General features: G+C 37.3%; 1 protein-coding gene across 1 annotated transcript in view; it reads right to left on the bottom strand.

The window, feature by feature from the left end:
• LOC150078233 (Y+L amino acid transporter 2-like) overlaps positions 1-27,439 on the bottom strand; it is a 133,116-nt gene that overhangs the window by 34,553 nt on the left and 71,124 nt on the right. Inside the window, exon 3 of the mRNA XM_090385270.1 lies at positions 18,171-18,264. Within this exon, the coding sequence (XP_090241396.1) occupies positions 18,171-18,264 (94 nt within the window). The remainder of the gene's footprint in view (positions 1-18,170; positions 18,265-27,439) is intronic.

Genomic DNA, 27,439 nt, shown 5'->3' with positions numbered 1-27,439 from the left:
CTAAAGAATCAGCTGGCAAAGATTTTGGGAAAAGGAACCATGATCAACTCAGTTTGGTACATTGAGACATTGAACACAGTTTAAAAAAAATAAGAATCGCAGACGGTAAGGCTTGGAATACAACAATATTGCTTCAATACGACAACGTGGAGGTATATGGAGTTCGTTGGATAGGTAGTACACGTTTCGAACTGGATGGTCATGCCTTCGTTGAAGACAATTCAGGAAACTAGTCCTCCCAACGCACTCAGCTCACTTATGGCTCCTCGCGCCATACCCCGAGCAACTACATTGACCCGCAGGCTAAACTACGTGAGTGTAGCCAGATATGGCGAATGTTAGCAAAGGGCAGCAGTCTTGCGAATAGGTGATACTAGTGTTGATTGGATAGATCTGTCGGTAGCGACCACCATATTTACAAGCGCAGTCATGATGACAGAAACAGTTGTAAAACTGCGGCGCAGAAAGCAACGGAAAACTACTGCACTAACTTTCCCAAGAAAAACTACCAGGGCCCCGAATAACCGGGATACTTCGCACCTTATCCCATTTAAGGGACAAGGTGCGAAGAATATCCTGACTCAAAATGGTGGGCAACATTAGTAATACTTCCATAAGAATTGTAACTTGGAATATAAGAACATTGAAAATAGGAAAATATGAGAAACTTAAAGAACAAGAACATTGGAATAATGGGAGTCAATGAAGTTCGGTGGCAGGGAAATGGTGAAATATGGAGCAATGACTACAGATTTACACATATACAGTAGTGGACGAAACAGTGTTGGACTTTTGTTGACAAAAGAATGGAGGGAAAAAAAAGTAACAAACACCTATCACCTTAGTGGTAGAGTGCTGATGGCAACAGTAGCAGCAAACCCCGTGGATTTAAATATAATGCAAGTCTATATGCCAACAAGCAACTATGATGATGAAATATAAACAGTGTATGAACAACTGGACGAACTAATAGGGATAGTAAAAGATAAAGATAACCTAATCAGAATAGGTGATATCAATGTAATGGTAGGAAAAGGAGGGGCATGTGAAGAAGCAGGACCATTTGGACTTGGAAGAAAATAATAGAAAGACTATTACAGTTTTCTAAACAACAAGGATAAATCGTTGGCAACACTTTTTTAAGTACTAAAAAGATAATACACTTGGAAGGCCCCAGGAGACCTACAACGATATCAAATTCATTGTGTTCTAGTGAAGAAGAGATACAGAAACTAACTAAAAGCTTGTTTCATTCATCCGGGAGCAGATATGGAAAGCGATCACTCACTAGTTATTGCAAAATGCGAGCCAAGGCATAAGAAAATACAAAAAACAAAGTGGAATATGAGACTATTACAGGAACAGAACGTGGAAGAAGAGTTTGAGAAAGAAACAGATGCCATACTTGAAACAAAAAAGACCAGGTTGAATGGAAGTTAGTGAAAGAGACTCTGGAAGAAACGGCAAACAAAGTAATTGGACACACAAGAAAGCCATTATTATTATTATTATTATCAGTCATATGGAGTAAGGAAGCCTAAGGCTTATGCTGCACCAGCCAAAAAAAAAAATTTGAGTTATCCTTTGAGAGAGAGAAAGAGAGAGAACCAAGAAAGAGAAGAATGATGATATTAACCGAAGATCACTTTGGTTTTCAAAGTAGAATAGGAACACGAAAAGCCATCTTAGTGCTACTAACAATTGTTGATAGAAGAATAATCATTAACAAAACCACACAGCTTTTATTTATCTAGAAAAAGCTTTTGACAGTGTTCTCTGGGAGAACATTTTTCAGAATCATGAAGAAGGCCCAGTTTGATTCGAGAAATCGATGAGCCATCAAAAAATTATATGAAAATCAAACAAAAATTTAATTTCAAAATAATGAAGTAATAGCCAAGATAAGGAAAGGGGTTAGGCAGGGGTGTGCATTATCACCATTACTATTTAACTTGTACATGGAGAACGCTCTAGAGGAAGTGAAGTGTTAAACCAAAGGAATAAACATAGGAGTACAGGTGCAATTCATACGTTTTGCAGAAGATATAGCAGCACTAGGGGACAATGAAGAATAGTTAAAAAACACAATACAAGTAATAAAAGAAGTTTTCTTAGAATACGGGTTCAAAATTATATATATATATATATATATATATATATATATATTTATGAAAACCCCAAACACGAGAGGTATTAGAACCTATAGTTCTTAGTACCGTGCTTGGGTTGAAAGTTGAGAAGACATTTGTTGACATTAGACTTTTCAACTTCCAGAAAACAGCAGTTCAATGAATAAACTAGGAAGATGAAAAGTGGTTCTGTAAGTTTGACGTTGGACAGTAAATAGATGTTGGTTGGTGGCGGCACGTGTTCGGACTGTTTTGAAAGAGAGAGCGGGAATTATAGAAGCATTCAGAAGAACACTGCCCATGGAAGTATCTGTAGAAAAGGCATGCAGCAGAAACAGTACGTCTGAGACAGCGAGTGGAGAGAGAACCTGTTAGAGATGAGTCATTAATTAACCTAACTGCCCTTTTCTGAATGGAATCTAGAAGCCTGAAAGAGGTTTTGGGGGCACCGCCACAGATGTGGGAACAATATTCCATGGTAGGGCGGATTTCCGATTTGTAAAGAGTGAACAGCTGTTTGGAAGAAAAGTAAAGCGCTGCAAAAGAGAAAACCAAGTTTTTTAGATGCAAATGAAGCAATATTTGTAATATGCTTATGCCAAGAGAGATTATAAGTCAGGGTAATCCTAAAAAGAGATTATCATCTTGCAAAGAAATCGAAGTGTCACTAAAGATAAGCATAGGAGCAGAAGAATCCTTTTTGCAAGATATAAGACAAGACATAAAAAGGATTGAAATCAACTCAGTTTTCTTTGCCCCACTGGAGAATTACCTGGAGATCGGCATGTAAGGATTTTTTTTTTTTTTTTTTTTTTTTTTTTTTACGAAAACCCCAAACACGAGAGGTACAACAACCTATAGTACTTAGTACCGTACTAGGGTTGGAGGTTGAGAAGACGAAAGTAGATATTTGTTGACATTAGACTTTAACTTTCAGGAAATACGTATGAAGAAAGGTTGTTAAAGAAAACGGCAGTTGAATGAATAAACGAGGAAGATAAAAAGTTCTGTGAGTGTGAAGTTGGATAGTAAATGGATATTAGCTGGTGGCGGCACGTGTTCGGACTGTTCTGAAAGAGAGGCCGAGAATTATAGAAGCCAATTCAGAAGAACAGTGCCCATCGAACTATCTGTAGAAAAGGCATGCAGCAGAAACAGTACGTCTGAGACAGTGAGTGGAGAGAGCCCGTTAGAGACGAGTCATTAGTTAACCTAACTGCCCTCTTCTGAATGAAATCTAGAAGCCTGAAAGAGGTTTGGGGGGCATCGCCCCCCAGTTGTGGGAACAATATTCCATGGCAGGGCGGATTTCCGATTTGTACAGAATGAACAGCTGTTTGGAAGAAAAGTAACGCCGAGAGCGAAAGTAAAAACCAAGTTTTTTAGATGCAGAGGAAACAATATTTGTAATGTGCTTGCGCCAAGAGAGATTAGAAGACAGGGTAATCCCCAAAAGAGATATATCATTGTACCTAGAAATCGGAGTGTCACCAAAGATAAGCATAGGAGCAGAAGAATTCTTTTTGCGAGATATCAGACAAGACTGTGCTTTAGATTGATTCAGATCAACTACGTTGTCTTTGCCCCACTGGAGAATTACCTGGAGATAGGCATTTAAAGAATTGGTAGCGGATATTCGAGAAGTTGAAGCTGATTGAGCAGGACAAGATTTCTCAAAATGGAAAGTGGAATGCAATGTGCTATCATCGGCAAAACTATCGATTGGATTTCCAGTCAATGGAAGAAGGTCATTAATATATGAGGAAAAGAGTGGAGGAAAGAACTGAACCTTGGACTAGCATTGCTGGATAAGTTAAAGACAGAGAGCCATCAACCATCACCTTCAGTGAGCGATCAGAGAGAAAACAACTGGATAACCAATTACAAAAAACAGTTGGAAAACCATAAATGGAAGTTTGTTTAGAAGACCTTTATGCCAAACACGATCGAAAGCCTTTGAGATGTCAAGAGCAACTGCCTGTGTTTCACCGAACTTTTCCATTGAATTTGTCCATAAATGGGTAACATAAGCCAGAATATCACCAGTGGATCGACACTGAAGGAATCCATATTGGCGATCGTTGATCAGACAGAAGGTTTCTAGGTAGTTTAAGAGTTGGCGGTTGATTGATTTCTCCATTACTTTAGAAAGTGTAGAAGTAATTGCAATGGGACGATAATTGGATGGGAGGGATTTGTCACCCTTTTTAGGAACTGGCTGGATATGAGCAAATTTCCAAGCAGAAGAAAAAACACCTTTGGAATAAGAAACTGAAAAAAGGTGGCAAAGAACAGGTTTTGAAAAGAAGTGGAGAAATACTATCAGGACCTGGAGCTTTCTTAGCCTCAAGATTCGTCAAAATTCTTTTGACGGAAGGCCACAGAAGGCATTAAGTGGAACGTGTTGGGAATGGTGGGAGGTATTTTACCAAGCCCATTAATACATGAGTTGGAAGAAAAATGGGATGCTAGCAGGTCAGCTTTATCCTTGGCTGAAGTGACAACAGAACCATCTGGTTTTGACAGAGGTGGGAGCAGACATGGGCAAAAGTTGGGGCCAATAGCTTTGGCAAAAGACCAGAATGTTCGGCTACCATTAGGGCAAGAAGCATGTTTTCTACTCTTAGCCTGTTCAAAACCTAGTTTGTACTGATTAATAATTGCTTTACAATGGTTGCGAGCTTTGGTGTAGGCAGAAAATGAAACAAGTCAATTACGATATGCAACATTCTCTTGAACAGCCTTAGTACATTATTGGAAAACCAATGTTTAGATAAAGGACGAGATTTTAAAGTGGAGTGTGGAATAAAGGATTCCATTCCTACAAGAATAATTTCACTGACACGATCTAAGCAAATGTTGACATCAGATGTTTTGAAACAGTAATGCGACCAAGGAAAAGAAATCTCGCAGGTCATCCCATTTTGCATTCTTTCATGCCAAAAAATACGAGGTTTGGAATAGCGATGAGATAAAGGCTCCATTGGAGAAGAGACAATCACCAAGTTGTGATCTGATGTGCCTAAAGGATCACTCACTTCGACCGTGTACTCAGAACGGTTGTTTGTGAGAAAACGAACAAGCGTGTTGGGTGTATGGTTAGGATTTTCCGGTATTCTTGTAGGTAAATGAACAATCTGTGCAAGGTCATTAATAATAGCAAAAGCTTCAACATCTCGACCAGCTGGGTCAGTGTGACTAGAAAACGGAAGCCAGCTGGAGTTGTGAACATTAAAATCACCAAGGACAATTACCTCACTGTTAGGAAAGTTGGACTGGAGAAAGTCAAGTTGCAATGAGAGGAAGTCAAAGAGCTCCAAGTGATTAGTGGAGTTGGGAGAACGGTAGAGACAACAGATGAATTTGACACAATGAGGTAGAGATTTTAAGCCAGAGAAGATCGAAAAGAGGAGATTCCAAATTACCAAGTCTCTGACAGGGAAGATCGGAACGGACATATGCACAAGTACCACTTTTGAGTGGAAAGGAATCATAAAGCGAATAATTTGGGCAACTGAGATGAGCAGTAGTTGAATCAACAGATAACTGAGATTCTGTCAGAAAAAGTACATGGGGTTTGGCAAACTACAAGTGGAAATGGACATCGTTGAGTTTGGAATTGAGACCACGTATATTTGTGAAATGAACTACGAAGTGTTTGAGAGGTTTAGATCTTTTCGCAGATATATGGAGTACACTGCTGTATGGATGTGAAATATGGTCAATAACAGCAACAGACTGGAGGAGATTTGAAGCATTTTGAGATGTTTTGCTGAAGAACATTGATGAAAATCAACTGCAGAAACAAAAAGACGAATGAAGAGGTCCTCAGAGTAGGTGAGGAACAAAGAACAATCAAGAAAACCATTCTAAAGAGGAAGATTCGGTTCCTATTACATCTGTGGAGACACAATAATTGGATAGTAAACATACTAGAAGGACGGTAGATGAAAAGAGGCAGAGGACGACCAAGAATCACGCCACTTGATGATGTGCTCCGACTCTGAAGAATGAACAACAATGAAGCAAAATAAACGCCCAAATTCGGGATGAGTGGAGAAAAAAAATCTTTATGGCGACAAGATTTGGCTCTTAGAATAATGATGATGACGACAACGTGCAACCTCACTGCATCCGGGCCACATTGACAAGAATTTTCCTTCAAGGATTTGAATTTGTTTCGCATCTTTCCATAGCCTAAATTTGGCCTTAAACGACTTGGTTTTTTTTCCTTCAAGCTTAAAGAATATCTCCGAGGCACCAGATACTGCCAACAATAGCCGTGAAGAAATTGGTCGGCCTCTCAGTCAAAATAATTTAATTTCAGTGGCATGCAAAAACTTGTTAGACGCTGGTCGAAATGTATCGAGATAAGTGGGGCGTACGTAGAAAATAATACGTTAAAGACTTTTTTTAATCTACTAAGTACGTTTTTTCCCTTCTTTGATTTATCATTATTCCTTTAAATGTGATTCAATAAAGGGCATTATTTTTCGGCCTACCCTCATAAATATTAATGATTCCAAATACTCTGGGCAGGTGTCCAGAGCATTTAATTTGGTAAAATCGTTGAGAAAGATTGTCCGGTGGTCTTATCTATATTTAATACGGAAGCCGTTTTCTTTCGACAGTCAGTGTGAACGATAGGCTTAACCGATCGGGCTGGAAGTGGTCTCAAATTGAAGATATTTCTTCCTAGGTGTGCAAAAAGTTGTTAAAAGTTTAAAAATTCCGAATAGTTTTATTTTACGGAACGGGCCAGTTTTGTACTAAAAACGAGAATAGTTCACCATTCACTACGTAGATGGAGCCACAGGAAGATGTTAACTGTTAAAAAAAAAAAAAAAGCAGTTGTCTTAGTTGATAAGGCATTTTTTTTTTTCTGGTTAACAATTTGCACTTTAGCTATTTAACTGATTAACTAACAATTTGCAGGTTCGCACAATCGTGTCGTTTGTTATTAAAAAAAAAAAAAAAAAAAAATCATAATAATAAAACTCTGCTACCAATTGTGAATGCTCGCAACGGGTACAGCTAGCTGTAGCCATTACGTACGATAGGCCTAACCGATTTGGTCTCAAATTGAAGATATTTCTTCCTACGTGTGCAGAAACATACAAAAATACAAATTCCGAATAGTTTTATTTTACAGAACGGGCCGGTTTTATCGACTGGTGCTGTCTACCTTAAAAGAAAGAATAGTTTTATTTTACAGAAATGAAAAAGGATTCGACGCGTACTGGCCTACCTAATCACGACCAAACACGAACTACATTTCTTTAGGACAGCTAGAGAAACACTCTGCAACCAATTGAGAAATTTTCGCAAAGAGTACTGCTAGTATAATTTAACTTAGCTTAATTAAGTTGGATCAAACTCCTCAGAAAGATCCGTACATACCTCTTCAACCATTCCTCCTGCCAACTTCAGTTAAGACGACTGCTAGAGAGAAACCGCGTTAATTGCAACGATTTAAAGCTAGGGTTCATTTTCCACAAGATGGAACTTATCCGCCCTTTACTGGGATAATCCTCTACTGGTCGTGGTTTCCTATCAGACAAATTGGCTATAGTATTAGGGTTTTAGGAGCATCAGCTAAGACCATATTGCTCTGTGTATACTGTCTGTATATTGCGTGTGTTCATTGGTCGATTTTTTGTTTGCTGGACGAAAAACCCGAGTTTCCAGTGGGAAAAAACCATGCTACCCTCGTCTGAGACAGACTAAGGCATATTGTGAAAAAGGCCCATAAAAATTACTCACGTCATCGACAGGAGGAATTTTTATGGGCCTCGAACTCGGGTCTTTTTCACCCGATGTGAGGACACGGCGATTCTACCAACTGTGCTGCCCACGATGGCAGACGAATTGATAAAAAGTGTGTCTATCTTATGGTCATCATCCTAGCGTCTAGTACGGTTTTGAATCCTATCTAGAAGGGAGGAATTTGAATGATCGGTTGGTCTCTTTCAGAGCGGCTGAGTCAGTTGTTCACATGCGCGGATTGCACGAGTTGAATTTTTTCCGCAGGGAAACCTGTATTTTCTTACCTAAAACACAAACCGAAAACATAATCCATCATTGTCGCCGCTCACTTTCCGTAATATCCATAGATTTCATTTGTGAGTAACAGAGATATGCATCTTTCACCTGTTCATACCTCCGGATTAGCTAAATTTTTTGCCGTCCTAAGAGATTATAGTAAGTGTCCGAATTAACCACTAATATGTGACAATCAGTCACATATTAGTAATTTCTTCAGTCACCGAAGAGATTTGGACTGATAGTGATGAAAGTATGAGGGATGTTCGAGAAGGAAGGTACCCAAGGAAATTATGATTCAATATTTATTATCATAGAGATGCAACTGCTTGCGGAAATGGGGAAGTCTTAACGTACTGTTCATTACACAAGCATCATCCTGTTTAGGCATTTATCCCAAGGGGAGAACCACTGCTTTGAAACCCTCCACAACGAAATCCCAGTCAACCGCAATAACATCATATCATTCGCAAATCGTAGATCCAATAAATCTGCTTCTTCAGTTTATTCAATGTGCTGCAGTAATGGGCTACACTGATTATCTCAACTTTGGCAGAAAATCCACCAGCACAGCGCCTTGTTCATCCCAGGAGACTGTTATAATTTTTTTCTTCACTGATAGAACTGTTTTCAGCTTTTCTGTTGATAGGGAGGAAGTGTATGTACTTCACGTCATGGAGTCCATTTTTGACTCAGGCGTGGCTGACTCGGTTATTGACAAAATCACCGATGATGATTTTGTCCAATAACGCTCCACCGATTGTCTCCTACCACAGAATATGCTCCAAGAAGATTTCCATATGTATGGTTCTGTATTACTCATTTGGCATATATCAATAATGACGCATTCCTATACGCAAACGTGCTAGGGATGATTTGATGGATTTTGATTGGCAAAATGTTCAGCTCTGATGCAATATGCCGAACTGTCAAGTGCGGTGTTCTCGGATTAAGGCATCATCGCGAGATATGCCTTCTGGTGTAGAACATAGTTAATCATTCGGATTACAATGGAGTACAGCACATAAAACTTATTTCCGATAATAACGTGTTCTCTGTGGAGCAATATTTTTGACTGCATTCGAGACTTGCCGTTTTCTTGCAGAAATGAATTTATTCGTTATCCCCCTCAATAACATCTAGTAAAATACCTCCACTCAAACAATTATCGCGTGCTGTACTTGTTTGTACCTTATATTTGAAAGTCTCTCGTATTATTCCATTACAGAGAACAAGCACATCACTAACGAGTTAAAGGTTATTTATGAAGTGGGCGTGGATGCCCAAAGTACTATAATCACTCCTACCCAAATGAAGTATTCGCATTATTGCGCTCTACCCTGTCTTACACACTAGACTAACGACTGTCACACAGCGATATAATAGTTAAAATAAGCGCAGAAAAATGCTGCACACCATAAATCTGTCTCCAAAGCATATAAAAAGTGACAAATTGGACTTTGTTGCTTTGCAAGCAACCAGTTAGGAGTTATTCAATGTTTAAGGTCTCGACATTTCTTTATTATGATATCAGTTATCCACCCCTCTAAAAACGCAAAGTATCATAAATTATTTTTAAAATTCAAGAAATATAGAAAAGCATAATACGGAACATGTAACGGAACTAAATTTTTATACACTTCTATACGTGTATAGGCTTCTTGCGTCATGTGCAAAATTTTAAGGCCATATAAAAATCGCACACAGGTTCTATTCATCACTGCATAGTCGAAGGTGACGATGATACCATTTATTGTGTTTCTGAGAACATCAGTATAAGAATATGGCATTTTAAAAAACATACCTTTAACATAATCGCATAAAACATCCTGAAGGATTATGTGTAGCAAATTTGGAAGAACTGTCCTTCCACCGCAACATTCAGGAAGTTGTTCACTCAGGTTTTTATGAACTACTAAAATTCAGAATGGAGAACTCTGTCCTGTTGAAAAGACAAGCCTAGATGTCTTATACGTGAGGAAATTCTTCCACATAAAAATGTTATTGGTTTCCTCCAAAACAGAAAAATTAAAATGATAGCTACATTAAATTGCACCAAACATTGGATTTGAAAGTTCCGCTCAGTTTTTCAAGCGGCTTGAGATTTTTCAAAGCCTGAAATACGAAACTTTTTTCTAGAAATTCCTACAAACATGGAAAGTTGATTCATCTGAGAACATAGCAGGCTCTCCACAAGCGCTTTGTGCAGATGATTTTATCCAATTCAACAGCTGTATCTTACTGTACACAGGAATACAATCTCACGTGCGTATGCATTTCTGAGAGCTACGCTGAAATTTTCATTTTATGATGAATAAAATTCTCATTAATTTTAAGAAAAGAGATTCAAATGCAATCTGGCCGAGAAAAATTGTTAAAATCACGTATATATATTATAAACCGAAAAATCTCTCACCACCAATTTAATTTTTCATTTTTAAAGTTGAAAAATAATTTCCACTCGTACTTCTGTTTCCCCAACAGTGTAAGCTGCGAGGTACATACATGTTTGAAACAAAAAATTATATTTAATTCGTGATATACTTGGCCTCCCCAAGGCTGATGCCGATGCTACCATCTCACGTGCGTCAAAATAGCGTAGATCAAATTTGTGGGCAATTCTTCCGAGAAAACGTAAGAGAAATTCGACCTTCGGTTCTGTCTTCAAATATCCCAGCCTATCCTATTCAGCAGTCACTTCGAGTTCTGTCTCATTAATTGACTTTCTGTGCTTTTCTAACATGAAGCCTCCCTCCAGACTCTGCCTAATTGGAAAGCAGCTTTTCATATGACATTCTACCTGCTCTGGGAAAACGCAGTCGACTGACTGACTGTCAGTCGACTGCGTAACTGGTAATGAATCTGCACCTAAACTATCCATTTCTGAAGGTCCAAAATATTTGCAACACCACAGAAACTTCGATAACAATTACCCGAAGCAAAAATAAAACCTAAAAGCGTTTTTCCTCTGATATTGTTAAGAAGCGATTTTAATCAGCTAAAGTGAACAAACTAGGTATCGCATCAAAGAAATTAGATTTAATTATCTAAGTAAACATGGCATGGAATGGCGTGCTTTAATTTCGCTCAATCTTTCCGTTGGAATATGTCTTTGTTACGAGATCTTCAAATGGACTAATCAGTTTAGAATTAAACAGAAAAAACTCGAAAATGTCAACACCAATGTTAATCATTCATTAACAAGGAATGATTAAAACCAACAAGTAAAACTTTATGCAAAGCTAATAACAATCATATTGGAAAGAGAACGTAATTTTTCACGAGGTACTTTTGCTAGATAATTACACTCGTGTCCATAGTTTTCTCCATTCTCTGTCACAAGGTACGATTGCCAAAATAGGCAGAGTATAACCTTTTGTGCGTGCAAGGTGCACTTCCATATACGCAATGAGGATTTTTTTTTTTTTTGGATCTAATCACGTATTTTGTGACGTTCACGTATTCAGCACTCACTTCTCTCCAGTAAAAATTAATTTTAGAAATTAGGGAAATTTACATATTGGCAACTGCATTATTGGTGTCAGATATCGCAAAAATTGGTGTCAAAAAACGCTATATTGCGCGCAGAATCAAAAATGATGCTCGCGCTACTCAGAGTTGTTTTTTGAAAACGATATTTCTACTCCACCTTTCTTGAATGACTACCTTGTAAAAAATTAATAAAAGAATCTCTGTTGGCGCCCCGTTATAAACTAACAAAAGCTGGAGGTTGGCAACGTCTTTCACTGGCAAGCAAATCAAAAAAAGAGCATGCTTCTCGCGATGAATTATTTTCTGAAAAAGAAATTATTGTAGTTACTTTCTCTGAAGTAACCGAATTTCAAGGAAAGTTATCTACTGGTAGTAGCATTATACTTTAAAAATCTAAAGCGCTCTCGAATATCCCTGTCGGAGGTTCAGGTGACTCCCTACTGATGTCCGAAACGCTCATCAGGTTGACGGAAGGTGATGGTGTGGAAAATCCTCAGTAAATATTTTTACTGAGAGATAATCTATCAGACCGAGGAAGTTACGCCAACGGGTTTCGAATGGACGAAAAGCTTGGTTCAGTGGCCACTGTCCGTTAAGCCAGTACGTTTGATGTTGTTAGGTTTTAGGTGCATCAGCAACTTGCGCTGTTGTGTATTATGTTCGTACAAGTATGGCAGGTTACTGTGCCTAATTACGAGTGTTAAGTATTTAGGTATCGAGTTATAATGCTGCGATCCGTTTCCAAAACTCGTTAAGTCTTAAGATTCTGAGATCATACCGAAGGTCTGAGACCATTGTGTACAGTAATACAAATAAATACACATTAATTTTCCAGTAGACAAAGAGGTAATTATCCCATTGTTCAAACCAGTGGGTGGAGCACACCTTGAATACCGTACGCAGGTTTTGAGGTGCCATTTCATAAAAGATAACGCCTTGCTTAAAAGGGTACAAAGTAGTACAACAGACCAGTTGAAGAAGCAATGAGATGCTCATACAGAAAGGAGCTTCTATGAGTTTAAGCTGCAAAGTTGGAAGCTACATGGGAATCTGAGTTGTTTAAAGCCATAAAAGAGTTAGACAATATTTTCTCTTACCGGAATGATGCAAAACAAGGAGACAAATTTAAATTAAGGAAAGATAGTTGTACGTAGGAAAATTTTCTTTTAATCAAAAAATATTCAACTATTGGAATATTTGGAAGTAGTCTTTTATTTAAATATTTAGTAGTAGTAGATAAAATATAACTATACTGTTTCAACTTAAATTGACGCCATCGAGAAAGGTACAAGGTCTCCTCACACAACAAATGGCATATAATGTATTAATTCCCCTATTTAACCTTGTATTAGCCTTTACTGTAAACCCCTGGCTTGTAGTCGTGTGTACGGCATGTGCGTTTTGTATGCAATAAAGAGTTCTTCTATCTACAGCGTATCACAGTCACTGTCAAAGTTTTTTTTTTTTTGGACAGTATATAAGAAAAATGTAAATTTAAAAATGTGTCAACATATATTTATAAAAAATAATGTAATCACTTTTCGCAATTTTGATCAGTACGAAATTAAAAAAAAAACTAACTTGTCATTTAGCTGCCTTTTTAAATATTTTTAATTTTATTAAAAACGGAACTTATGCTCTCTTTGGGCGTTTTTTCCCTCTCTATACTTTTTAACGCAGATAATACTTTGCATATCAATACTGTTCAAGTTCCAATTGGGATAAACAGTTTTTTCATATCTTGATTTTGAAGATAAACCGTCACACGTTGTCCTCGTTTAAAAACACTGCACTCTATCCTGAAGTCAAAGAGAAAGACAGGGATCACGGGAGTAACGTCACTTTTAAACACGAAAGGACATAAAATGTTTATTTTGAGTCTTCTTTCGTAAAAGTAAATAAATAAAAATTTACATAACGTTAAATGCTCTTAATATCATTGAATTATTTCTAGTAATACGGAATATAGCCGGTTTAAAAAGGGTTAAGATAAGCTTTCTTTTTGAACTTAGAGTGAAACGGGGTATAAGACGATATTTTATTTAGTTTATGATGCTCAAATATTCCAGGAATCTTCAGAAAACACTGCACTGCATCAGCAGCTCTTCGACCCTTTTTAAATTTAGAGAGCGCGCAGTGACGTAATACATTCATGTGTTTTTTTTTTGTTATGTTTAAAGGAAGACCCAAGTTCTGTCTACAGTTATTTCTTTTGTTCTTCAACAAGAAAGGAGAGAAACATGAAAATTATACTCGTTTTTGATATGAATATTTTCGGGATGAAAGTTTTATCTAAAGCTTGAAATTCTTTTAAGCCTGATATCAATCCACTAATAAAACACGGTGTAAATTTAAATGAAATACTAAATACAACTGGAGTATGGACTTATTCCACTGTATATTAAGACTGGTTGCAGTTTGAGATTTTTTTAAAATAACTGAGTATAATAATAGAATTCAGTTCTATCATATATAAGAAGTTGTAAGATACAAAATAAAATTTTTATAAAGACTTTGGAAGTTAGTTTTATTAACTAATAGATTATTGTCTCAGGTTGAAAGTAGTAGTAATATCGCGTAAGATAAAAAATAAAAATTATTCGGCGAATATATAGGTTCGTGAGGGGTAAGAAATAAAGGCAAGGTCCGAGTCATTAACTTCCGTTATACGCAGGGGATAAACAAAGAGAAACTACAGTAAAGCAGCATGGGTCCAAGCACAAACAGACGAATTAAGATTTATGCGGGGTCGCACTCAGGAAGGGAGCGGGTTAACTTAGAAGTGAAAGTTACTTCAATCAGAATACCATCAGGCGCAAACAAGAAGTGGGTTCTTGACCAGCATATAAGTTTCCTTAAATAGATGCTGTGGCCACTAGATGTGAGTTTTCATGTTTTTAAAACGTTACAGGGTCAAATGAGAGGGGAGTGTTTTTTTTTTTCTTTTGGGATAATCGGCAAATATCAAAGAGCACAGAGGTCGGGTAGAATAGTAAAAGGGGGAGTGTTGAAACACGTGCTACTGGGCAGGCTGAGTAAGGGCCTTCTAACAAATGAAAGGAGAAGAAATCCTAGGCTGAGTATAAGATTGGAGGGAGTCAGTGGTAACAGGCGTGGCGAACTCGGGAGTTAGATGTGGGAGGAGAAGAACAAAAAGAGAGTGAAGGGGTTGGAGCGAGACACAAAGTCGAGATTTTTGTCGGTGTTTGTGAAAATGAGTGAGTCAGAGACAGAGTTGAGATTTTTGTAGGCGTGAGTGAAAATGGGTTAGTCAAAGAGACAGTTGAGTTTTTGTCGGAGTTAGTTAAAATGAGTTACTGTCAGGAGTTAGCAGAGAGTATGGGAGCCGTAAGTAAAGAGCCTTGGTGAACCGAAAGAAGCAGCCTTGTGGAGCTGAAAGTAGGAGCCTTGGTGAACCCTAAAGAAGCAGCCGTGTGGAGTTGAGGGTAGGAGCCTTGTAGAACCCGAAAGAAGCAGCCTTGTAGAGCTGAAGGTAGCCTTGGTGAGCCAGAAGCAGCTATTCCGACCTGATGAAAATAATTCGTTCTTAAGAAATAAAGGTACTCGAGACCCAAGGAGGAATCCTATAACTCATGTCGAACTCTCCCAGTGATTGTGAGATGCGACCAGAGGTAAAAGACCTACTACTCGTTTAGAGAAGGATGTACCGCGAAGTACGCTAAGTAACTGACTTGTTTTACTTAAGTACACTCACCATTACACAAAGACTATAGACATCCCGTTAACCAATTTGGCAGAACTTTGACTAAACACTGTGAGATATGTATAAGACGTACTACATTGTAATGATAAATTAGTGATAGGTATGAAATGAAGGACATTAGCCAGAACAAATTAATAGATATAGAAATTTTTGAAGAGAATGGAGAAGTGATTGATACCTTGTTAATAATTGTTTTAATGACTAAGTATAAATTTTTTTTGGAAAAGGGATAGAGGGAATAGACAGAAGTCAGTAACCCTCAAATGTGCTAGTAATTAAATTGTAGAAATTTGTTAGTGGCGTAATTACCTAGAGTAGAGAAGGTTGTAGGTTATAATCTGTTAGAAAACGGAGCAATGATTTATACTGAAATTAAGAGTATAGGAGTTTAATCGATTTGGGTTAAGGAATGTTTTGTAATGAAAGGAGAATGTTAAGATTCTTTTGAAAGTTAATTGAGCTCAGGAGTAGGGAAGTAGAAACTTTATTACTCTCTTAGTTTAAAAAGAGGGGAGAATTTATTATGATATATATATATATATATATATATATATATCATAATAAATATATGTGTGTGTGTGTGTGTGTGTGTGTGTAAAAGAGATAGCCCTATTTGAATATAATCAATAGGCAAATATACATTTGCTCATATACATTCAGTACTAAGTAGGTGAAATTAGATTATTTTGTCATGGGTTTAATCAATTTTTTGTGTTGTACCTTTTTACAAAGATGTATCTTTGTAAATATGTGAAAAAAAAACACACCAATAATAAAAATAAAGGAGAAGTAGGAAAAAAAAACCCACAAAGTGTTATTATAGCAATGTTTTTATTAAGTTTTCCGAAAAATCGATGAAAATTAAGTTTCCAAAACAAAATGCCCTTTAAAAATTATACATATAAGGAGAATACATTTTCCTGGGACTTTGAAAGATACTCCTTAAAATCAATAATTACTCTGTAGTCGTTTTTCAAGAGTCTTATTAGCTTAAAATTCAGGATTGATAGTCCAATCGATACGTGAAAACCGAATTCTGTTTTCTAACACCTTAACGTAGACAATAAAAATTTTCCTTAAGTCCTCTAGAATGATCCCTGTGCGCATGAATTTTTCCGATAGGACCAGTTAACAAATAAAGGTCCTCACGTCATTTAATAGAAAACCGGCGATGGAAAGGAGAAATTCATAAATCACTACGACCACGCACTAATATCAGCTCTACGCGGTCGATCGGGAGAAAACGCTCGCTGCTTTGAAGTTTAGTCACCGTGCTAGCATGGAAGGTCGTGAGATGGGTATCCGCCTACACGAGAGGAAGCGCATGAAGAGCGGATGACTTCACCAAGCAAGCGAGCGAACGTTGAAAATCAGGCGCTTTAGAACACCGTTTAATTTGCTGATGGGTGACATTTTCTTGCTATGCAGGCCGATAGCTTTGGAAGGCAATAGTAATTCAGAACAGCATTCGCATACAGATGATGGATAAAAATGCAACAAATTATAAGGGACTTCATCAAATTTACGACATTCAAGGAGCAGATACACATCAAAACATAAATTTCGTTTTTATTGGCGAATCCAAAACAATACAATTTTCCCCAAGTTAGTTGGTTTGTTTTATTTAGTTCAATTTTGTTTTATTTTTGTTTTTATTTAGAATATTGTACCATATATAACCAGCAAAGTTCGTATAAGAGTAATTACGGTACATTAGGTATCAGGATGCATGTATGCGAAGATTCAGAAGTTTTTTTTTTTAAGGAAGAGGGAAGTTTTTTTTTTTTTTTTTTTTAAGGAAGAGGGGATGATAGCGATACGGGATATCACCACTTTTATCCTCAAGTTGAAAAGAAAAAAAAAAAAAAAAAAAACACACGGGAACATACAAACTTTCTGATATGAAATTAAAAGGTTAAATACCGGAACTGAATGTTCAGTGCTTGAAAAAGCAGCCAGATTGATTTCGGTTGTTTAGAATAAGCTCCCAAATAACGAGTCAGTACCTCTTGTCTTTAAAATTGCATGTCTTCTACGGTTCTGTCTTTTGCGCGACGAAAAACACGTGTTTTCCAGATTAAAATGCTCATAAATCTTCGTCCATACCGACTAGAGTGGCCATGGTACGTTTTCTTTTAAGTACTCCCATTCAGACTAGAATCGAACTTATCATTTTCGTGAAAATCCATAGCATACTGATTCACAAACAAGTATTCATTAGCGTATAGAAAAACGGGGCAGCAGGTGTACTTCTCCATGCGGCCAAACGTCACTAGAGATCAAGTCTTCAGTTACTTGAATTTAAAAATGTAAAGTAACATTATAACCTAAGATGACTCACTTCGAAACTATTCTGCAAAATCCCAATAAGGAGGCCATACTTTATTAAGAAAAACTATCGCTGATTACTGGACTGAGTTCATCGGAGGATACCGATACACTTCAGAAAAAAGTTGCAATGATTTTTCTTCTTTAAAACTATATAACAATAATTTTTAATCAATATAATTGTGCTGATTCACTGAATTAAAAACAAAGCTATATTCCATGTTTGTTTTTTGTTGTTGTTTTTTAAAGGCCTCACTTAAAGGCCTTAAAAGGCCTTTAAGTGAGGCCTTTTATCCGATAAATGCAAAAGGTTTCTTCCACGTACTTTAAAGAGAAAAATATATTCTGTTAAAAAAAGCAAAACATAGTATTCGAATACACTGACTTTAGAGACACCTGCCGACTGTTTCAGTCAATACAGCACTAACTTTAATGAATGTCTAGATTTTACTTACCACCCATTGTACGCAAACAACCCCGAGTAGAATGAAAGTGCTATCTTAGTAATATCAGTTTCCGAATCTTCAAAGTTGAAGTGCTCAAAATGTCCTGTAAAACAAAAAAGTATTAGAAATGCATGTATTTACGAGCTTTTCAATGTTCATATATTAATTATAAAAACTTATTGAGGACCTCAAGTATACCATGTTGTTTTAAAAAACCGCATAATTTATTTTTAATTTCTTAATCATTTATAGCATTGTTTCCTTATGAAATTCAATAGAATATTAGGATTTCAGTAAGGTAATAATTTCATCTTACGGGGAAAAAAAGATTTGTAGTAAGTACTAGTTGAGTAATTGAGAGCAGTTCACAAATTTAACAAAAATAATATATGCACAGAAGCAATTTTATTGGGACACTTACAGACTACTGATGTCCAAAAACATGGTCTACGATGAACGGAAATTTTTAATATTATTCAAAGATGGTGATTTTGTTGAAATTGAGTACTGATCTAACTTTCTCTACTATTTCGTCATTTCTTACCACGACAAGAACTATTTAAGTGTCACATGAGCGAAAAAAAGGATACCATAATAAAATAGCGACGTAGGTATGCACGTGATCGTATTAAGATGCAAACTCACGAAGAAATTACGTCAGACCAAAGCACGAGTCGTGACGGTTGTTCAAGTTAACCGATTTCTTTTTCGTCATGCATCGATTGGTACGTCTATTGAGCGTATTCTGAGAGTATATAACCTAGAAAGGTAGACTTTCAAGGAACTAATTGAAACCAAAATGGAAACAAAATTCGGAAGTCAATTTGTAAAGTCTAGAAATAATAAATTTAAGGTGCCAACAGCAAAAACAAGAGAGAAAAGAAAACACTGTTTAAGACCTCAGGAAGAGAATTCTACTTTAAGCATTGAAGTATTTATGCTCCTCTAGAGCTTCAGGTATTACAAAAATGTCTTTCAGTAACTTCAACTCTTTATAAGCACGAGAGGGAAGGTAGTTTTATTTACGAGTGCGTAAAAGATGTAGACTATATTTTGGCAGAAAGCCAAGTAATGATCCAAACTCTCTCTTCCTCTTCGCTATGTCATCACCCCTTTTTTTTTTTTTAACGGCGCGACTAGAACGTCATGTGAGTGAAGTGAACGCTGCGCAAATAAAGATGGCTGCATTTACGTGACGTACACGCTCCTGACGTCACTAACGCAAACACACCAAGGAATTACGTCAGACAGAGCATCAGTTGTGATCCTAGTTAGCAAAACTTCGGCGAAACCTGACATGGAGATGGAAAACAAATCTTTCATCTGAAGTCGGAGAACAGAACGTTGTCTGATAGACGTCCCTAAAATAGAAACCATTAATCTCGTATTAAGCTCAGTGTCCACAAGAGCGCTGCCAGGATTTTCCTGGGGGAAAAGAGGGAGAGAACTATAATTTACTGTGGATTTTAATCAATTGAATATTAAGATTTAACGGTGGATTGTAATCAATCGAATATTAAGATTTAAACGTTAAAATAAGACGATTTAATGCCTTATTACATATAAATGCATTAGAGAAAAACAGGGCAACTGACCTCAGAGTACAACGCCGCTCACCAACTTATTTCAAAATTAGATCTCAAAAAATGTCGGTGCTGTACAGCCATGCAATCTGGTGTTGCAAAATAGTTACGCACGCACAGAAGAATGAAGTTTTTTTTTTTTTTTTTTTGTTTTGTTTTTTTTTCTGGCGAAAAATTGTATATCAAGATTCATTCGCACCAATTGATTCTTATTCAATTGTTTTGCGATTCGACCCATTTAGTATGGCGTCAAACTGTTCACTAGCTGTTGGTTTGCGTGGTGTGGAGAGAGTGAATCTTCTGCTGAACTCCCACCGAGTACATATCTCACCGATAATAAAGCTGTAAGACGCTAAAAAAAAAATCGGAATATAAAATGAACCGTTGGTACCAGAAAGTACTAATGTGTTCCAAAAGCTAACGCCATAGCGCGCAGCTCTGCGGTAAATATGATGCATTTAAGGAGAATCTGTTCGGATATAGTGGTGTCTGGAAAGACATCAGCAGATCCTACATATAATTCCGACTTCGAGCCATCTGTGTAAACTGGCGCGAAGCCAAAATGTTCAGCTCTGTGTGCTGAATAGCGTTGCAGGTAGACAGACGATGGAATATTCGACTTTACTCAGTTTTAAAGGGAACAGTCGCACGCCGGAATATGTCAAGGTGGAAGGGGCTGCTTTAGTTATTGGGCAATCTTGTCTACCTTGATGTTAAGTTCTCTGAGTAGCTCTTGGAGACGAATACCGAAAGGTAGTCTGCCAGCGCTGTACAAATTTTCCCATCGTGGCTGAAAAACGGATGGCCACATTAGGATGGTGTGGCAAGAATTTCAGTTTTAAAGCATATGTTAGAGACAACTGCTTGTATCGAAAAGATAAGGGTAGTTCATTTGTTTCTACGTAGAGGCATTGGACAGGAGATGTTCGAAATGCTCCAATAATGATACGGATAGCGTAATGATGGATAGGGTCCAGCCATCGAAGAATTGTACTATTTCTGGCTGATGCGTATACCTGGGAACCATAAGCAAGTTTATAACGCAAAGTGCATTAGTTGAGGGATGTTTTCTAGAAACGTCATATAAAAAAAAAAGTCCAATTTTTTTTTTTTTTTTTTTTGTCTATCACTACTAGAATAGCATTATGTCAAAGCCTCAATTCAGGTTCAGGATGAAGATTCTGCTTGTGACAATGGGCGCGCAAACCGTCTTCTGCGGCAAGAACCTGAATCCATTAGCAAGTGCCCAGAAATTAAGGCGATCAATGGCTTGCTTCAGTTGTCCTTCAATAACCCTCATGTTACATGACTGAGAAAATATGCTAAAGTCATCGACAGAGGACGCTGTTTACAGTTGGAGGAGGTTGTTCTGTGATGGAATTTACTTTGATGGAGAAAAGCGTAACACTTAGTACTGATCCTTGCGGTACTCCCTCCTCTTGGCAAAAGTGCCAAGAGAGTGAAGATCCCACACGAACTTGGAAAGACCGATTCGCTAAAACGTTTTTAATAAAAACGGGGAAATACCCTTTAAGACCGAGGCTATACAAGTCGTTTAAAATGAAAAATCTCCAAGTTGTCATATGCTTTCTCCATATAAAAGAATACCGATATAGGATGTTCACGTTTGCAGTTGGCTATGAAATAGTGCATCCACTATATTCTAGGGTGAAGGGTGTGAGATGTATATCTCCTCATTTTCTGGATTTTATCCCAGACCACTTTAGTGCCAGTGTACTGATTAATTCATAATGTGAGATGGATCCGGTGTATGTAGCGTTCTTTGGCCCGTGCAGTTTAAAGGCTATTTGGATTGGCCATGGAAAGATATCGAAATAAGCTTTGTTTTGAGGTTTTTTTTTTTTTTGTTTTTTTTTGCTGCTATACATTCTGTATTCCACTATGGTTTGAGAAAAGTTGGAAACTGCGTAGAAGTTTTTGGAATGGCAATTGTTGCTGCATAAAGAATATTTTCTGTGATGTGCGTGACTGTATTTGTTGTTCGGCTCCAGATTTACGGGAATGATGACAAATTCTGGGAAGTGATCACTTCCATACGACTTCTCCTCCACCTCCTAAATAAGTAAAGGGAAGAGAGATTGGGAGAAGATAGAAAAATAAAAAAAGAAATGACAGAAAACTTACTGGTTGGTATGTGGAAGAAGGTTCCAACATTTAGAAGGATAAGTTATTGTCAGTGAGCATATGCTCTACGACACGAGTGCCTTGATGTCGTCAGTATTTTGCCGGAATCCACGACAATTCCACTATAGGAATTTAGGTATTATTTTGGTTTGGTGGGTCCATCAGGCCGCTTCCAAAGAGCTGAGGGCTTACTTTTTCAGCCTTGGATTTGTGTCTTTTGGGGAAGTATGGACGCTATCCTGTGTTCATTTCCATCTCCACAGAGTTAAGACTGTTCTGTCAAGTAACTCCTTCTCCTCAACACCCATTTTCTCTTGAGAGCTAGGGTATATTTCAGGTTTATTATTCTTTTCTCCGGGAATTTGTTACTGGTGGAATATTAGGAGGTACGGATAGAGGAGTGGCAGCCGATTGGTCCTTCTGTCTGAGTTTTATTGTGCTTAACAGATTAGCGTACGATGCGAGTGAATGACTCTTTTGGTGGAATAGTTATTTCGGTCTGAGTTCCGATGGAACATACCTTCAGAGCGTAGGTAGGTTTATTTGCATTTATAAGTTTCACCGCTTTTCTTTCCTTCCTGATATGATATATATTCAGCTCACCCTCAATTCTTTCTATTTCTTTTTCTTCCTTCCACCTCTGACGTGCTTGTGAGTATGTAGGGTGTTCTCTTGGCAATTGGCTGAAGATGTAATTTCGTGATCCTTTGCAGCACATCAAGCACATGAAAGAGCTCCACGACAGTCCAATTTGCAATACCCATATTTCTGGAACTTAAAGCACATTAATGGATCTGTGGCATATGGACGCACCGGATAGCTGATAGCCAGCTTTAATCTCATTAGGAGACGTTGGTGAATTGAACATTAGGAATATGTTTCTAGTGGAAACAATTTCCCCACTCCCCCAACAATGAAGATTCGTTTCGCAGCTGTCACTCCTTGCGGTTTTAATTCAGAACAGATTTCCTCTTCTGACACTTTCATGAGATACCATTCGGCGATGACACAACGGAATGAATTAAGTGTCTTATGGGTGGTAACTGTGATAGGCATTACCCCGAAAGATGTGGCTCGGAGGAGCTGTTTTGAATATCTGTCAACCCCGGGTCTCTACAAGGATGTAGCCTGACCGAAGCCGTTTTACTGATTTAGGATAGCCTGCCAACCTTTCCAGATAAAGAAGGGCGACATTTTTCTTATAGCTTTCTCACTTGTAGAGTATAACGGGGTGCTGGACCTGATATTGTTTGTTTTCTGTCTTTTTTCTTAAGTGGCATCGGCACGACCAACTTCTAATTTTTCATATAGGGATCGTGTTGATGCCTCAGAAAAAATAAATTCATCAGGATCCATGGTTAGTTTTTTTTTTTGTTCAGTGCAAAAATGGGACGCCCACTACCCGGAAAGCAATAAATGCGCTCGGGAGTGGGACGCCAGGGCTACCCATACATTATACCCGCACCGCCGCAAGACCGAATCCTGTCCCATGCACCACGAGGATAGGGGTATGCCATTAACACCGTTGACCCTTGCAAGCGAACCCACTAGCCGATTGAACCTGGCCGAGCAATCCAGGACCACCTTGTCGTAGCAGGGGCCAAGGTGGTGTGTTGAAGCTGGGCCCTTTCAACCACCAGGGTCACCCATCCGAGTTTCCACGGGTCACAGCGCTCGGAAAACACACCAGATTACTCTGGTGTTAGGCTGTGAGCTTTGGATCCCAGTGACGCTAGTCTGGAGGAGCAGCAGCGTCGCTGGGAGGTCCTCTCACCACGTACAAGTGCCCTCTCCCCGAGGGGATTTCACAATAGAAAAACGAATAATGTAGGGAGAAAAAAAACACTTTAAAATTACTTAAAGAATACAAGTATTATGTCGAAATTAGTATTAAAATTACCAATCGATTTGTCTCCCTGAGTGTTATAACCCGACCTTGTGAGCTCCCTTTCACCACACACTGAGCAATGGATCTTATTGTAATCATTTTTCTGCCAGTTTTTCTACAAACTACCAAATAAAATTTATTTATAACAGGCAAAAACAATATCTTTAACATGGCGTTTCACAGTATTCGGTTTTATAAATCGTTACTTTCCAAGAAAATTCTATACTTACTGCATATTGGTAGAAAACTGTTTTTCTTTTAAGTTTTAAAATAAGTTCAAAATATTGTCATTTACAATATTTTTGAACTTATTTTTATCAGTGATCTTCCCTTAAGGAAGCGTCAATAACCTACTCTCCTATTAATAGTAGGATATATATATTTTAAGTTTCTAGTGGAAAAATAAATGGAAGGCTTTACACCTTCAACAACCAGTTGCCTCGATTTTTTTCTCGAAAATCAAAGGAGGCACTAAATGGGAAGTTTTTGGTATCGTGAGATTTATTGAAATCAATAATACAATGTGTTATTAGAGTTAGGTTCATATTTGCAATATGAATCAACAGGATGGAGCAAAAAGGATTGATGAAAGATGTCAATGGCTTATCAAGGTACAGAAGGAAATAATGGAATTTGACCATGAATGGTTTTGGATTCATTAACTTGTTTGCAGCTATTACGAGTTTTGAAGTTGGGACAGCTATGCACACCGAAATGTGCTGTAAAATATTACAGCAAAAGGTGGCTCTAAGATACATTTCTTAATATTCTGACCAGTCAAATCATACATGGAACCCCTCAAAAAATTATGATCTCGTGCACATATTCAAGCTCTTTTCAGATACTATGCAGAAAAGTAATGGACAGAAATATTATTCCTTGTTGACCAGAATACCTCTTGAAATTATTTGAAGTCTTATCTGACTTAATACATAGAAATCTGTCTACAGATCCCATTTAAATCCGTGCCCTCTAAACATAAGGAACTTTTGTTTTGTCACTATAGTACACCATATCATCCAAAGGAAAAGAAATGATGTCAAGATTTTGTTTTGGCACCAACAAACACAGGTTTGACTAGTCAAGATTTTTTATGCTTTGTGTTGGTTCATGGCTCTTCCGACATCGAAAGCTCCGTTTTCTTTGGTGATATACTCAAGGTTACTAACCCCCCTTTTTCCTCGGTAATAGTATTGTGGTATTTTTCACCCTTCACTTTCTTGTAATGAAAGATCTAAGGTTGGACTTCTATCACAGACCAGATAAATCCTCTATAAAGTTTTGTTGTTCATTCTGATGATTTGTTAGCCCCCCTACAGAGGAGGTACAAAACCCCCATTCTCTGGAGACTAGTTTGTCCTCCACGTACATACAAACGAGGCTAGAATACAAGCCCTTTACAGAACAGATCCATTATTTGATAATTCGTCTCAATTGCGCTTATCTTAAGTAGCAGAACCTTAATGGAAAGCTAAGAGGCTTAAATCTGCAATGGGAAAAAAAAAGTCACGTTCCAACAGCTGCGACTGCTGATACCACTTCAGGGTAAAAAAAAAAACGTTTTGAAAATGTAGCAGGATTTTATCAAATTTGTACTTTAAATAGCACATTATATAAACAAATTTATACGTAATATACTGGAATAAAAAAACTAGTTGGATTTTCTGTTATGTACTCCTTTTTAGTTCACTTCACGCTTATATTTTTTTCATTTTTCCTCCTTTGTTTCTCTTACACGCGTAACAGGAAAGCCGATCACAATACGTGAATACGAACTTTAGATGATTAAGAGGGAAATAAATCTGCCAAAAAAAATCTTTCACCTGATCAACTTAAAGTCCACTTGATCTCTCTTGAAAAAAAAAAATGCTGATTAATTTAAACTCAAATAAAAAATATTTTTTTTAAATATTTTTTATTTGAGTTTAAAATATATTTAAAAATATATAAAATATATTTAAAATATATTTTTTATTTGAGTTTTAAAAAAATATATTTTTTAATAAAAAATATTAAAAAATACTTTATGGGAAAATAAAAAATTTTCCCATAAAGACACTTAAAATAAAAAATATTGAATACAAAAACATTTTGTTAAATTTAATTGTAACATTTGAAATATATGAACAATTTAAGATTGTATCGAAAATTCGTATTTTGTTACCATTTTAATGCAACTGAACGAACCGGAATATAAACTTTACAAACAATATACTGCTTCTGTCTCTCAATCATAGCATCCTATTACAGCATGAGGGAGAGACAGAAGAAGCTAATTATTTAGTAGACTCATAAGACAGTTTTTAAGTACCTTAGAGTGCATTTGCTAGTAACAGATATTTCCAAATACGTTTATCAGCAGAATTTAAACCGGCATTAGATTAGCTGGTTACGAATTGATGGTTCATGTGACATGTGTTTGGAAGACAAATCTACGGCTACCTTCGAGAAAGAGGTGAAAGTGCGGCTTACTGCTGGCAAGTTGCCAAGTTGGGTGATCGAAGTGTCGTGGTCATTGCGTCATTACAATTTCTGTAACCACAGCAACGCCACGATATGTCATCCGGTACAATCGACACATCAAATGACTTTGATAAGAACTACATCTATAATAGCGTCAGGCACTGACGAAACTTATCCTCATACTGCGAGGCAATATTTAGCCATATATTTTAACAATACACATGAAAACAGCAGAAATGGTAGATAATTGCGTAACTTCAAATACGTGCAAATGGAATTAATATTCGAAATACCCCAAGGGCCTCACATCTGGTGAGTATGGGCTTGGCACAACCAGGGTCCTGAGCTGGATATCATCATCATTCTCTTTCTTGGTGATTCTCTCTCTCTCTCTCTCTCTCTCTCTCTCTCGGTAACTCAGAATTTTTTTGGCTGGTGCAGCATAAGCCTCAGGCTTCCTTGCACCATATGGCTAATAATAATAATAATAATAATAATAATAATAATAATAAATGTGGAGGGGCGACGGCAAATCAAAAAGCAATTATAGTCGTGATGCTGTCAAGATGGAGTTACTTTCTTTCGAGCCATGGTGGCATTTTTCTGCAGAGTGGTATCTTTAGCAAATAGGCCACCACAATTAACTAAATATAATTTTGCCATCGATCGGTTAACCACAGCATTTTAACAATTAGGCCTATTACTCTGTAGGCAAGCTTGTCACTTGCTTTAAGCACTTTTTTTCCCCAAAAGACAAGCTGCTCTGGCACCGACAAGACTCGCAGACGAATATTTCATTTTTTTTCGTCTGCTCAGAAAGTGCCGGTTATACAACTTACATTTAGATATAGTACCACCAAAATTACTCTGAACCGAAATATATTTGTTGGTTAATATAAGATGTAAACTTATATTTTATACAATGAACTCTTGTTCAATGTTTTTCAGTACTGCAGAGGCAGAATAAGGTAATCCAATTTTTATTGTCGGTCACAAGAAAAATAAAATAATTGTCATGACCTGGTTAGCTTAGTCTAACCAATATATAGAAGACTGGCAGAATTCATTTTTATTCGCATTTGTTTTTATCTAGGAAAAAATAACTTATGGGTGGATTGCAGACATTGAGTCTCCATAAAACCAATACACTTGACTTTGGGTAGCTGGTAGAAACAGAGTAATTTTTGAGCAAGAGAATT

The sequence above is a fragment of the Mastigoproctus giganteus genome, chromosome 11 (assembly GCF_048544385.1).
Source record: "Mastigoproctus giganteus isolate SK-2022 chromosome 11, ASM4854438v1, whole genome shotgun sequence".
NCBI lineage: Eukaryota > Metazoa > Arthropoda > Arachnida > Uropygi > Thelyphonidae > Mastigoproctus > Mastigoproctus giganteus.
This window is presented reverse-complemented; position numbering and strand designations above follow the sequence as displayed.